Here is a 14,418-nt window from a genome sequence, read left to right on the forward strand (position 1 = left end):
GGTTTGGGAGAGAAGCAAGCCCATAAGTGCTGTGCTGATGTTCGAGGAATGGCAGGGGGTCCTGGTTTTGCCATCATCACCCACTGGGAGCTACTAAGGTCCTCATGGGGCTCTTTGCCTGAGGCTGCTTTGAAGATGAGGTGGGATGTGGGCATGTAACTGCCAGAGGGTACTGGGAAGTCTCAGAGGTATTTCATTGCTTCAGGATTTGTCCGACTCGTTGGAGGGGACAGCCCCTGCTCAGGACGTGTGGAGATCCATGACGGGGACCAGTGGAAAACTGTCTGTGACTCAGACTTTGGTCCCGAAGCTGCTGATGTGGTCTGCAGGGAGTTACAGTGCGGCGTGGCCCTGCCCATCACTGAGGCAGCTCACTTTGGAGAAGGGGTCAGTCCTATCTGGGACAGAGAGCTGCAGTGTGTGGGGAATGAATCCCTTCTTGTATCCTGCCCCAAAGGATCCCCCAGGGACCAGCCCTGCACCCATGTGAATGCTGCCGGTGTCACCTGCACACGTAAGGACTCAGGGAGGGGTGTTACACAGCAGGTGTGTGCTGGGGACAGGGGAGCGGGGCAGGGATTTTGCTGTACTGGGTGTGAGGACAGGAGGGGTGATGTGGTTGTCTACAGCCCAAAAAATCATGCAGGAGGAGGAGAAAGACAGACTGTCTATTTGGCCTCTTCTCAAGCTCACGAAGGAGCAAGAGCATGTCTGTCCTCACTAATCCTTCTCTGTCTGTAGAATACACAATGTTCAGGCTGGTGAATGGCAGCACGCTGTGTGATGGGAGGGTGGAGGTCCAGGTACTAGGGACCTGGGGCACCCTCTGTGCCTCCCGATGGGATCTCTCAGACGCCCACACTCTCTGTCGTTACCTCGGCTGCGGGTTTGCTGAGTCCATTCCCAGAGGAGGGCATTTTGGGAGAGGAACCGGCCCCGTCTGGAGAGAATCGTTCCACTGTGATGGGACTGAAGCCCACCCAGGACAGTGCCCAGTGACCACTCTGGGGGCCTCGCTGTGCTCCCACGAGAATGACGCTTCTGTCATTTGCTCAGGTGAGTGCTAGGAAAACACTGGATTAATTCCATTTACGCCATGGATGTGACATGGCCACCCTAAGCAGGGGACCCTGTAGCAGCACTGGGATGAGTTTCTCCCTGGAGAAACCCTGATTTCCCTAGGAGCAATCTGGAGGGCTTAACCTGCTCAGATTGACCCCTCTGTCATGGGACAGCTGAGGAGGACTGAAGAGGGGCAGCAGCTGAGGCCTTGTGGCCATTGCCAGGCCTGGTGTCCTCTGCTCTCCTGCTGCGGGACAGACCCAGAATGGGGCTGTAGGGCTCAGCTCCATCCCGTTGGCTGCAGACAGCCCTGTCTCAGCTCCACAGAGAGAACCACAGAGCCTGATCCCACAACCCTCAGGGGCTGCCTGGCTGCCTCCAGCAGCAGCAGACCAGGGGAGCGAGCTGTAAAGCTGGGCTGGACTTTGCTCTGGCTTCTGGTCAACATAAGTTCCAAACTTGTCCCATTTGCTTGGAAAGGCCTTCCTCACTCTTCTTCCTTCAAGGGACAGCAGTTTCCAGCCCCTCTTCCCCAGGGATGCAGAGGGGCAGAGATGTTTGGGCTGAGGTTGGGCAAGGCTTGTCCCAACGCTGCCCATCCTTGGACCACCACTGGATGCTACTCCCTCCTGTGGGAGATGCCCCACCTGTCTCAGCAGGGATGTATATGTATTGGGTGGCTCTGCCCTGCCAAGAGCAAAGCTGGTGTCTTGCTCGAGAAGGCTCAGGGACTGAGAAACCAACTTGTGGGACCCTGGGCCTGAGCTCCAAGGTCCTGCAAGGGCACCAGAACCTGGAGACATGCCACAGGTTTCTGGGCTCCCTGGTGCCATCAAGGACTGGGTCATGGCTGCTCTCCCCAGGCTCAGCCAGCTCTGCATCCCTGCGGCTGGTGGGTGGAGAGAGTCGGTGTGACGGACGTTTGGAGATCTTCCAACATGGGAAGTGGGGCAGAGTCCTGGATGACCAGTGGGGCATGCAGGAGGCCAGCGTGGTGTGCCGGCAGCTGAGGTGCGGAGAGGCAGAGACAGCCTACAACTGCCTGAAGCATCAGAGAGGGACGGGTCCTGTGGGGTTGCGAAGGGTCCGATGCACAGGACACGAGGCCAACTTGACTCTCTGCAACACCTCCCTGCCTGAGAGCGTGCCATCAGCAGGGATTGCAGAGGACGTGGGGGTCATTTGCTGGGGTGAGTGGCGCTGCACAGGCACCCCCAGGCTCTGGGCTGGGCGGGCACCTGGCCCCTGATGACAGTTGGGGTTTCTACCTGCTGCAGGGAGCCGGCAGGTCCGGCTGGTGAACGGGCCCGGGCTCTGCGCAGGGAGAGTGGAGATCTACTACCAGCACAGCTGGGGGACTGTCTGTGATGACGGCTGGGACCTGCCCGACGCCACCGTCGTTTGCCGCCAGCTGGGCTGTGGAGGGGCAGTGGAGGCAGTTGGCTCCGCTTGGTTTGGGGAAGGCTCCGGGCAGATCTGGCTGGATGGTGTGAACTGCTCTGGGGCTGAAGCTGCTCTCTGGGACTGCCCAGTAGGGTCCTGGGGGCAGCACGACTGCGGACACAAAGAGGATGCAGGAGTTGTCTGCTCAGGTCTGTGCTAGGAGCTGTGGTTGGAGCCCAGTACCTGGGGAGGCCAGGACGTGGGGAGAGCCAGCAACAGCTGAGGCTCTTCTTGGCTGCTTCTGAGCCCCTGCCTGAGCCCATCCTGGGGACACCCCCACACAAGTCCCCTCAGTCCTACTGGAGTACCTGGGGATCTCAGCTGTCCCCAAGGGTTGGCAGGAAGGGCAGGGTTGTCTGTCCATCAGGGACTTCTCTCTGCCCCTGGGTTCAAGGCGGATGTGCTGGCCATGCCTTTGCCTAGCTGAGGGCCTGGGGGTTGCAGGGGCATCCCTGCTCCCACAGCCCCAGATCAACTTCTTCCCCTGTGGGGCCTTTCCTACCAGAGTTCGTAACCCTGAGGCTGGAGAACAGTGATGGCTGCTCTGGGCGCCTGCAGGTTTTCTACAACGGGACGTGGGGGAGTGTTTGCTCCAACTCAATGACTCCCAAAACCGTGTCACTGGCATGCAAGTTTCTGGGCTGTGGGGACAGAGGGACCCTGGAAACACGCTTGCCCTATGGCAAGATGTCTGGACCTGCATGGTTGGATCGCGTAGAGTGCGGGGAGAGAAACAACTTTTTCTGGCAGTGTCTGTCCACTCCCTGGAACCCACAGTCATGTGATGACCTGCAAGATGAGACCCACATCACCTGCAATGGTAATTCTGAACTACCCAGGCACCAGCATCCCCCCAGCTCCTGCTCCCTGCTAGGCATTGTCAAAAGCCTCTGCTTTTTGACAGGGGCTTTTATGTGCCAGATCCTGCTGCTGGCTTCAGCTCTCAGAGACACATTCACCAGCAGTTGCCAGCCAGGCTTCCAGCAGAGCCTGGGGGAGGCAGAAGTGTCTCCAGGCAGGGTCTCAGAAGAGACCAACCAGGGGTCTGAGGGGCTTCCCTTCTGTGGACACCCTCCTGCTGCTCTGTGAACCAGGGTCCCTTTGGGGCTCAGCAGTAAGGCTCCTCCATACTGCTGTGTGTGTCCCCTGAATGACCGGAGTTCAGCTGCTGCCATGAACGAGCTGGCATGGGGAGATGCGAGCAGAGCTCAGCCCCACTCTCTGCTGCATGACACTCCAGCAGCAGCGCCTTCACTGCAGCATTTCCTTCTGCAGGGAGATGGCCAGAAATGCCCCCGGTCCCAAAGGCAGCGTGCCCCAACACCACGAGCTGCACAGGTATCTGCTCCTCTGCATGCCCCTCTCGTCTGGCAGGACTCTGCCTGCTGTCTGGTGCCATGGGAGGTCTCTGCCTTCTCCAGACAGGGAGAAGATTCGTGCCGTGGGAGGTGAGAATGGGTGCTCAGGCAGAGTGGAGATCTGGCATCATGGCTCCTGGGGGACAGTGTGCGATGACTCTTGGGACATGCAGGATGCTGAGGTGGCATGTAGACAGCTGGGCTGTGGCCCCCCAGTGTCTGCTCTGGATGAGGCTGCATTTGGGGAGGGGACAGGCCCCATCTGGCTGGAGCAGGTGGAGTGCCGGGGGACAGAGCCATCTCTGCAGGACTGCTGGGCCCAGCCTGGAGACAGTGGTGCCTGCCGGCATAAGGAGGATGCTGCCGTGCACTGCTCTGGTGAGCCGCAGGTCTGGGACTTCTTGCTGGGGTATTGATAAGGAGCTGGGGAAGCTGTTTTCCCTGATGGGTCCCAAAATGGCCCCAGAGATCCTGAGAGCCAGACCATCCCTGCAGAACATGGGAGCCTGGTGCCAAGTGGGCAGCAGCCTTTGTGGGGCTGGATGTCCTCTGGCCTCTGCCCACAGGGCTCTGCAGCCCACAGGGGCATATCCCAGGCTGCCTGCATCATACTGCCCATGACCCAGAGCAGGGCCCTGGGCTTTGTCCCAGCCACCCTGACCAGCCCTGCAGGAGGGGCAATTTGGGTGGGATGTGTCAAGGATATCTGCGCTCCCTGGTACCCTCACACCCACCCTCTGACCCCAGCTCTACTTCTCCTCTGCAGCTGCACCCAGGACAGCAGCACCAACCCCTCGACCAGGTAACCTGTCCTCCCCACCAGCACTGGATCTTCTTGAGGCTAGACTGTTACCCACAGCCAGAGGGAAGGGGCTACTTGCTGGGGTGTGAAAATCCCAGGAGGAAGCATCAGGGTACCAGCTCGGGGGTTGGGGAGGGCTGTCATTTACCAAGTAGGGTGAGAGCTACCCAGTCACTCTCACCTCAGGGTCCCTTGTCCTGGTGTAATGGGAGTCAGGACCGGTGTGTCCCAGTCCCCTACCTCTCCCAAGCCTGGTGCTGCCCTTCCTATGTTCTTGCCATGCAGATCTCACCCAGGACCATCCAGCTGGCAATAGGAGAGTCTCATTGCCTGCCATCATCTGCATCATCCTGGGAGCCCTTCTCTTCCTGTTCCTGGCCCTCTTGGCTCTGCAAAGCACAAGGGCTGGGTACAGAGGTGGGTCCTTTCCCTGCAGTCCTGGGGGAAGACGCCTCCTGGCAAGGCCAGGAGTGCTGTGGGGGTGTCAGTGAGTGGTACAGGCAGAGCTGGGGGGACAAGTGTGTACTGCCTGCTGTCCCATATACTGTCCCATTGACTGCTTGACCAGCAGAAAGGGCTAGAGAGAGTCCAGACATGGGGAGAGTTAGAGATGGGTCGAATAAAGAAATGGCAGAGCTGGGCCGGGAGAGACGGGAGCAGAGGGGAGACAGACAAAACATGCCACTGGCAGCACTCTGGAGAGGGATCTGGGTCAGGGCAGATGCCAGGAGGAACATCCCTGTGGTTTCAGAACTCCACTCTTCCTCCATCCAACCCTGACCTCCCACTGGCAGGGCAGGGGCTGTGCTATGGAGGGGGAAGCTCCAGGGAGGGAAGATGGGAACTGCTCCAAGCTCAGCACCAGGGAACTGATGCAGGAGCCAGAGGGGCAGAGCAGCTATCTCTGAGGAGATGGTGTGAAGGTGTCACTAGCCCAGACCATCTCTATGGGGACATTGCCCTCACTGAGGATGTGGCAGTGGTGACCGGACATCACAGCGGGTCTGTGCTGTGGGGATAGCCCTGGACTGGCCCAGGGGAACAGGGTTGGGGGAGTATAGTGGGGTTGCATCCCCTCTCTGCCCACCTCTGAGCCAGCCCTGCCTCTGTCTGCAGGCTCTGAGAGAGCTTGGGAGACTTTCCCTGAGCCTGTGTACGAGGAGATTGGTTACAGTCCAGCGTGGGAGAAGCAGGCAAGGTTCAGTGGCTCAGGTGGGTGTGGATTATTCCCAGTGGGCACATCTGCAGGGCTCTTTTTGCTGGCTACCACCCAGGTCTGACCCTCTGCAGTCCCCTGTGCCATGGGGCGCTGGGGCCATGGGGTCTCTGGAGAGAGTAACCAAGTCCTGAGCCTGAGAGAGAAGCTTCCTCCCCACCGGTACTGCCCATCCCAGCTGAGGACAGCCACTCTCTTCCTGTCCCTGCATCCTATCTGACACCTGAGAGGGGAGGGAAGGGGCTGCTCTGGGGCATCTCTGGGACCCCCTTTGAGATGGCGTTGGTCTCCAGGAGCAGGGCTAGTCCTGAGCCCTCCTTCCCACACAGCCCTGGCTCTCTGGGCCCCCATCCCCAGCAGCACTGACAACAAGCCAGGTCAGCAGAGCGCACTCCCATGACACCTGCTGTGCCTCTCTCTAGGCTCCTATTCAGCGGGGTCCCTGACCAAGCTGCAGCTGTACCCTGGGGACAGTAAGGAGGAGGATGGTCTGGGGTCACCACCTGGTAACGGGGGGCAGGAAGGGATTGTTCTTCCTGAACACATGTGATGGACAGTAGTGTCACTGAGTGTCACCACAAGAGTTGGGGAGGACATGGAGGGAGTCTCCTGTGGTGCTGCTAACACCAGTGTCTCAGCCCTGTGTCCCATCCTCTGCTCTGCAGGATGCATCTTCTCACTGTCACCAGCTCCCCTCTCCTTTCAGACATCGCTGTTCTGCCTGGAGGTGACCCAGCGGATGGCTATGATGATGCCAGGGAGGTTTCTGACCCTGAGGAGGATCCCATGTCTGGACAGGGAGACTGGGAAATGACCAGGGTGCCAGAGAAGAGAGTTGGGCCCAGAGACACACCTGGAGGTGAGGGGAAAAGATAACGCTGCTGGTTCCTGGGTTGCCATCCCTGGTGCTGGATGAGTTACTGCCATACTGAGAGCCCAGCCTCCTGGGATAGGGGAACCTGCCCCAGGAGTTTTTCTTGGGGGAAACAGGAGTTGGAGAGGGAGCTGGACAATTCAGGGCTGGTGAGGAGAAGGTAGAAAGGTGATGTACAAACTAGGAGGAGCACTCCATGGGGTGAACGTGCAATGGTCTTCCTTGCTGTTTGCAGGGGCAAGCCTGCGATCCCAGGGAAGTGCTGGGACCCTTGGAGCTGAGGAAGATGCCTCGTCCCTGTGCCTAGAGAGCACAGGCTATGACGATGCTGAAGAGGTGTCTCTGGCACATCCTCCTGAGGACATGAAGGCTGTGACATCAGAGATTGGTGTACAACAGTCCCTGAGCCCCAGGCCAGAAGACCCCATCCCTGCTGTGTCCCTGGGTGCATCCAGGAAGGAGGAGAGGTCCATACAGCTGGAAGAGCTGTGAGCACCAGGGAACCATCCCCCTTTACCCATGGGCAGCAGAAACTTCCTGGGTTTTCCTCTATTTTTATTCCCATTTTTATGCTGTCCATCCATATTTGTTTTTATTAAAAGTCTTCTGGGGCTTTGACCCAGAGCTGGTGCTTGCCTGCCCAGGTGTCAGGGTGTCTTTCTGAGGCTGGCTGAGTGGGAGCAGAGCACAAAGACATGGCAATGGGGAAGCGGCACATCTTGGGGAGAGCAGGCTTGGGTTCAGGCTTTGTGGCTGCAAGAGACCATAATCCCTGGGGAATATTTCTACCAATGGAGACATTTCCATCCTGCCAGCCATAGTTTCCAACACAAACAGCTCTCTAATAGGTCCCATGATGCACCCCAGTAGGAGCATCCATCTCCTCACCCCAGGGTTCCCCAGCTGCTCTTTCCCCCAGGCCCTGCCTGGGCCATTCTGGTCCCACAGTGCAGAGGCCACAACAGCTGCCATGTCAGGGTGAGCCCTGGGCTGTACTTCCACAGACATGAGCCATAAGGTGCCCACAGTGCCCTGAACTCTCCAGCTAACCCCAGGGGGATCGTGACCTGTGGATTACCTCCCATAGTTGTTAGGAGGAAGCTCTTCTCTCCACTGCCCCAGCACAGGGTTCAGAGCCACTTTCTGGGACACACAGGGCTGGGATTCCTCTGTCTCTGCAAAGACGCTAGTCTCCATGGGCTGCTCCTGCTGCCTTGGGCCCTTGCAGACCCCAAGCACTCTTGTCAAAGCTGCAGAACAGCCTTATTCCTGAGCAGGGGCTGTAAGGCCCCATAACAGCCCTGGGATCCCCTCCTCCTGCTGTGTTCCAGCACCCACCACTGCCCTCCTGCTGTCTCACCACGAGTGTCAGTGTGGGTTCGTGTCAGGGCAGTGCCTGTGTGCAGGTACAAGAGGGATGGGAGCAAGGCGATGGGGACACCTTTCCCTCAACATTCTTGGAGTACCAGGGGGATGGAGAAAGGATCCCCATGAGACCTGCTGCAGCCCAAATCTGTGGTCCAGCCTCTGGCCTGTAGGAGGGCCCATCCGGGAGGATGCTCACATAGGCACATTTCCATGGCAGAAGAGATTTTTATGTCCTTCCCCTAAAGCAGGTGCTGCTGGGAGCTGAGCCAGGGTCCCTCTCCCTCGGCCAGGGCTTTCACCTGCCCCAGTACCCATGGGCAGAAAGCCAGGTGGGGAGAAGGGTTTGACACTTGGGCAGGACCTGGAGCCTAAACTGCTCCTACTGGTGGGTCTCCACACCCCTCTGGCTCTTCCCCAAAAGGCTCCTCTACTTCAGGATGGAAGGTGTATTGGGTGTCTGTGTCAGGGCTCCCTGTGGGGAGTTGCTGCAGCTCAGTATTGCCGCAAGAAGTAGGATCTGGCCCTAGAGCAGAAGAAGGGAGGAGGTGGCTGTCACCAACATCCTCTCCCACTTCAGCATTTCCCCATTCCCTGCTGGGAGCTCCTGTACTCCTGGAGTGACCCCAGAGGGATCCGTGGGGAGCCCAGGTTCACACGTGCCTCTGCCCCCACCCTGGAGCCTTCCTGCTGGCAGCCCCCATGGAAGATCAGCATTCCCAGGATGAGGCCCCCAAGGTAATGGGTGGCATGCATGGGCACTGCAAACACAGCCTCCACCTGCTGGAAAACTCCCACTGGGGCAAGCACCAGCCCTGCATCTCAGAGAAGTAAGGTATAAAATTGAAGTAAAGAAGAAGGGGAGAGTGTTATCTTCTGAACACAAGATGGTGGGGGCCTATGGGCAGTATGGACACTGACCTACAGGCTCAAGGTGCCCCAGGTGGGGATTGGGCAGAAGAGCCCAGTGCCTGTCCTGTGCCAGCTCCCTGACAGCTCTGCCCTCCCACAGGTGTAGTATTCCTCCTTTACTCTGGCACCTGGCAGATGTTTGCCTCCTTCTCCTTGGGCAGATAAACCACAGGCCTGTGTGTACTTGAGGGGCAGAACTCCAGAGCAGAAAGAGCCCATTTCATGGCATTTTGGGACCTGAACAGTCTGGCCCTGTGGGTTCGGTCCGTTCTCTTCATCAAAGCAGGATCATCACCATGCCCCAGATCTGTGGTTGCTCCTGCAGCTCCAAAGGGCCTACCAAAGGAGGGTCATGGTGAGACTCCAACCATCGGCACTGCTGCCCCATGCTGGGTAGAGCACGGCTGTGGAAAGCCCATGGAAGAGCAGCCTTATTTCTCTGAGTTTGGATTGACCGCTCCTGGGGGCTGGGCATCCTGCAGTGGAAATATGCGTCTCACATGCTATTTTGGTAGCTGCCACTCTGAACATCCCCCCTCTTCTTCTTCCCCCAGCTTTATATGCTGAGCATGATGTCATATGATATGGGAAATCCCTTTGGTCAGTTGGGATCAGCTGTCCTGGCTGTGTCCTCTCCCAACTTCTTGTGCACCCTCAGCCTACTTGCTGGTGGGGTGGTGTGAGCCTTGACTCTGTGTAAGCGCAACTCAGCAATAATGAATATATGTCTGTATTATCAAAACTTTTCAGCACAAATCCAAAACATAGCTCCATACTAGCTACTATGAAGAAAATTAAATCTATCCCTGCCAAAACCAGCACATGGTGGAAGGAGAAGGTCAGGATAAGAAATGTTATTCCTGCAGCTGAGAGTCCAACAGCTCTGCCCAGGCTCATCCAGCTTAGACACCCTAGACACCTTCAGTCACTGTGTTTGCAGTAAAAGGTTGAACAAAGAACATGCAAGTTGCTGCTGAATGGAGAAGGGGGTTTCACAGCAGCAGACACAGATGGGGCTGAGAGACTCAATGCCTTCTTTCCTTTAGTCTTTACTGAAAAGGTCTCCCAGGCCTCTGCCCGGTGAAAGGGCTCAAGGAGGAGGAAAGCACCTATTGTCAGGAACCTCATGAAATCCCACAAGGACAAGTGCCAGTGTCTGCCCCTGCGGGGGACTGCCCCCGGCAATGGCACAGGCTGGGGGCTGCCTGCCTGGGAGCAGCCCTGTGGGAAAGGTTTTGGTGGTCAGGGAGCTGGACAGGAGGCAGCCGTGTGCCCTGGCAGCAAGGGAGGCCAGGAGCACCCTGGGCTGTACGACCAGGAGATTGGGAGAGGGGATTATGCAGGTACTGTGGATTTCAGATCCCAGTATAGGAAAGATGTCAGCAATCTGAAACAGGTTTAGCAAAGGACCCCCAGGATGGTAAGGGTCTGGAGCACTTTGCCTGAGAGGAGAGACTGAGGGAGCTGGGAAGCCTGGAGAAGGGAAGATATGGCGGGGAAACGTAGCAGCATTGCACTGTTCCCAGGACACCTGAGTCAGGCTCATCTCCATGGTACAGTACACAAGGACAAGAGACAACAGGATGAAAGAAGAGAAAGAAAACATTTTCAACATGAGGACAGCCAAACACTGGCAGCTGTTTCCCAGGGAGTGTGCACCAGCTTTATTCAAGAAAGTGACCAAGACTTGTTTGGATAAAGCCCTCAGTAATCTGGTCAGACCCTTTTTTTGAGCAGGAGGGTGGTCAAGACACCTCCCAAGGTCCTTTCCAGCCTAAATGATGTTGGCCTTCCTTTCCCTTCATGTTTTCAAATTAGGGAGAGCTCTCAGGTTCTCCCTGACCCCAGACATAGTTCACTTCAGGTGCAGGGCTGCTTCACATGTTCCTCCAAACAGTCCTGACCACATCTTTTGCTTCCCTTTTCGTTTCTCCAAAACTAAGTTGTTCTCTTTTACTATCCTTATACCCTCCAAAAATAACAGCCTACCATGTTAATACTGTCATGACCTGAACTGGGAGCCCAGGGAGTCATAAACGTTCTGTGATCTCCTCGGGTTAAATTAAGGTGAAATGATACCAAACAACCAGTTAAAATGTTTTGCTTGCAGTAGAAAACAATCAAAACTTGGAAAAGGATAATAAGCAATGTAGTCTCTTATAAATCTATAAGAAAGAAAAGAAAGGAAGGAAAAAGAAAGGAGAGAAAGAGAGTCAAAGAAATCTGGATCACCACCCCTGGATCCAGCGCTGTCTCAGGTCCAGTAATCTTGGGTGGTGGGTGCACACACAGCAAAGTTTCTGTTGCCTTTTAAGTTCATCCTATTGGATGATGAGCACACTAGGCAAAGAGACGCAGGTATTCCACAAACTCATCTCCATGAGAGATGAGGAAAAAGGTGGATCATGGATTCTGCGCATACATTGAGGAGGAATGGGGTGCACCATCTCTTGTCCAGTTGAGCTGGTGGTCGTGCTCACCCTGCCAACCTTTGTTTTTTTCTCAGTTCCCAGAATTTTGCTGACTTCATGCTTCTTGAGCAATCATCCAGCTTCTGGGACAGAAATGCTCACCTCTTATCAGTTCTTGTCACCTCTTGGGCTTACACAATGGAGCCAGTAATTAGTGGTCCTTATGCTTGATGAGAAACATTTGGTTTCACTCAGTCCTCATTTCCCCCCTTTGAGGCTTTGGCAATACAATCGCAAGGTAGTGGGGATGTATATCCTTCGATACACTCCGCCCTTCCTTGGGTGGCATTCCTTAGACTAATCACAAAGGTCACAGCTTGTCCTTGAGGTTTTCTGTGTCAATGGATGTCTGGGGCATTAATTCCTTCAGTTCCTTGCAAATCCTTTCATAGCAGTTTGCTCCATAAATGTCAGCATCCATGTACAGAGTCTACAAATGAGCCAGGCATTGAAGCCATCATTACAGTAAAAGAGACAAGGCATTTGACCAACTCCTTGAACCCAGAAATCGCTATACCATGCCTCCTGAGATTCCTGGGAATGACTAAGATTTTTGTCCAGAGAAGTGTGATTGCTCTTTACATGTCCAGGAGACAGGGAGAATAGAACACACTTCAGCTTCCTAAATCCCATGACAGTGCCCAAACCATCCTTCCCTTGGCCTCTCATTTCTTGACATGCAAACCTGGTGGCCTTCTGTCAATAATGCATCAAAAATCCTTCAGGTGCCTCTGTGATTTCCCAGAGAGTGACAGTATCTATGAAAAAAAAAAAAAACAAAAAAAAAAAAAACAAACAAAACCAACAGTCTTTTTGTAGTAGCAACTCTGGGCAATGCCAATTAAATCAGTCTTTGCCGTATAAGGCATGATATTCCATTCTGAAGTACATATCCAAAGTGCTTCAGATGAACGGTGGTCTTTCACAAGTCTCCCTTTGTGTCCCCAGGTGGCATGGACTCTGCTGGTTTCCCTCTCAAGAGAGTGGCAGAGGCTGGACCCCCTTCTCAGGGCACACTCCTTGCCAGGAAGCCCCAGGCATGGGGGTAGCTCAGCTGGGTCAGAATAGCATTTCACTAGGCATCCGTTTTGATCTATTTAGTGCTTTTCTATGACTACTCTTTCTGCACAGACGATTATAAAAAGGCAACCATTTCATAAGAGATGGTCAAAAAGGCCCTATTATGGCCAGGAAAGCTCACCATGAGCTCTGGAGGCAGCAAGGAAGGTTATAAAAAGCACCAGGAAGATCCAACATTCGCAAGGCTTCTTCTGAAGAGTGAATGTCCCTGAGAAGCAGTGATTGGCCATGTGTAGGTGTGGGAGAGAGGGTTAGGGAGGTCAGTGAGAAGCAAGAGGATGGCTGATGGCTTGAGCAAATCCTTAAAACCATGTCTGAAACCAGCAATGGAAAGCAGTTGATGTCTGTGGGTTGAGGCTGAGGAAGAGAATTGTTCTGGGAATATGCCAGGAAGACAGGGCCCTCTTGTGCAAATCAGGGATGAGAACAGTCGTTTCCACCTTGTGTGCATGCCCATGCTGGGCAGATAGGGAATGCCCACTGCTTGGGGTGGCTGAGCATAGTAATGACCAATGAGCTGACCTTGCTCACTACCCAAACTTGAATGGACCTCAAGAAATGTCCATGAGCCTGGAGGATGCACGAACCTCCCAGACTAAGGTCCCATCACTGCAGGGGAAGAGAAAGGGTTTATGAGACATATGATCATGAAAGGAGAGAGCACTGTAGGCGTAGCAGTGAGAGGCAGGAAGAAGAAATGAAACATCAGGAAGTATCATGCTGAAGGGAAATATGTTGAGTTTTGATTGTGAAGCAGCAGAAGGAGGAGGATGTGCAGTTCTGTGCTGGGATGTGGAGCTAAATACAGGATTCTAGCATGTCTGGGGCTTGGAAATCTTGGGCAACAAAGAAGAATTAGCAAGGCTTTGGAAAGAAACGGGATGGTTTGTGGGGAACTCACGGCCATTGGCAAATCCTCAGAAAACCACAGCTTTGGTGTTAGAAGCAGGGAAGCAGGGACAGGCACAGGACAGTGTAGCTGTGGTTGGGATAACCAAGGGCCTTGGTGGAGCTTTGATATCTTAACATTGCTGAGAGTGTTGTCCACTCAGCTGTGGCTTCTGCCTCTTCCACTGACCCCCATGAGAGGATACGACATCCTTACAGCTCCAGCACCTCATTGCCTCCTCACCCACCCTCCATAGAGCCTGGGAGGTGTCCTACTGCTGACTTGTACCTGGCATCACACACTCCCACATCACATTGCCCCCAGGAAGAGCCAAGAGCATCCCAAGAGGGAAAGAAGCCTCCTCTGCAGAGGATGGGGGTCAGGGATTGGCCATGCTGCTTGGTGAAGCATACCAAGGGCTTTCACAGTGACCTCCACATTTAAATTTCCTCCTGTACCAAATGTCTCTGACTTCCTGCTTCACCAGTCCCCAGGGACAGGAACCTTGTCTGCTCATTCCCTCCATGGTCTCTTCAGTGATGAACTTCAGCAAGGCCTGCTAACACCCTCAGAATCCTGGAGGTTTGCTTCTGACTTACTTCTCCAGAGGCATGCTATCTTTAATGATCCTCAGTTCAGGAACTTGGCACCAGAGGGCTCATTAACATGCAAGCACCCTAAGGAGCCAAGTCTGGGCATAATTTTTTAGTCTTCAATTCTTATGTGGCTTATTAGAGAGATTTCAGGAGTGGCGTCACAGTGAAAAAATGTGAAAGCAAAGAGACAAAGTGAATAAAATGTTTGGTTTTGACTAGCTGATTCTGCATTAATCTCAATGTATTTGGGTTACAGGAATGTCTTCAAGTAGAGTCTGCACCATCTACACCCATGTGGATAGACTGACACAGCCACCCCTAGCAGGGGAAATCCCCATCTCCTAGGCTGA

The 14,418-nt window shown here is 54.8% G+C and overlaps 1 protein-coding gene across 1 annotated transcript; it reads left to right on the forward strand.

Annotated features, from left to right (window-relative positions):
* The first annotated feature begins 48 nt into the window (after window positions 1–48).
* LOC141948971 (antigen WC1.1-like) lies at window positions 49–7,247 on the forward strand. Its single transcript, XM_074882081.1, has 15 exons — window positions 49–151; window positions 206–514; window positions 742–1,056; window positions 1,926–2,252; window positions 2,340–2,654; window positions 3,011–3,325; window positions 3,781–3,843; window positions 3,927–4,241; window positions 4,630–4,665; window positions 4,951–5,082; window positions 5,782–5,881; window positions 6,259–6,269; window positions 6,304–6,387; window positions 6,588–6,740; window positions 6,991–7,247. The coding sequence occupies exons 1-15, from the start codon at window positions 49–51 to the stop codon at window positions 7,245–7,247; spliced, it is 2,835 nt and encodes a 944-aa protein (XP_074738182.1).
* Window positions 7,248–14,418: the final 7,171 nt, after the last annotated feature.

This window comes from Strix uralensis, chromosome 12 (assembly GCF_047716275.1).
Source record: "Strix uralensis isolate ZFMK-TIS-50842 chromosome 12, bStrUra1, whole genome shotgun sequence".
Taxonomy (NCBI): Eukaryota; Metazoa; Chordata; class Aves; order Strigiformes; family Strigidae; genus Strix; species Strix uralensis.

Excerpts from the sequence above, each read along its gene's own strand:
- LOC141948971 (XM_074882081.1), top strand. The coding sequence starts at position 49 with ATGGCAGGGGGTCCTGGTTTTGCCATCATCACCCACTGGGAGCTACTA. Across the intron at positions 2,655-3,010 it reads TGCAGGAGTTGTCTGCTCAG|AGTTCGTAACCCTGAGGCTG; the intron begins GTCTGTGCTAGG and ends CTTTCCTACCAG. Across the intron at positions 5,083-5,781 it reads CACAAGGGCTGGGTACAGAG|GCTCTGAGAGAGCTTGGGAG; the intron begins GTGGGTCCTTTC and ends CTCTGTCTGCAG.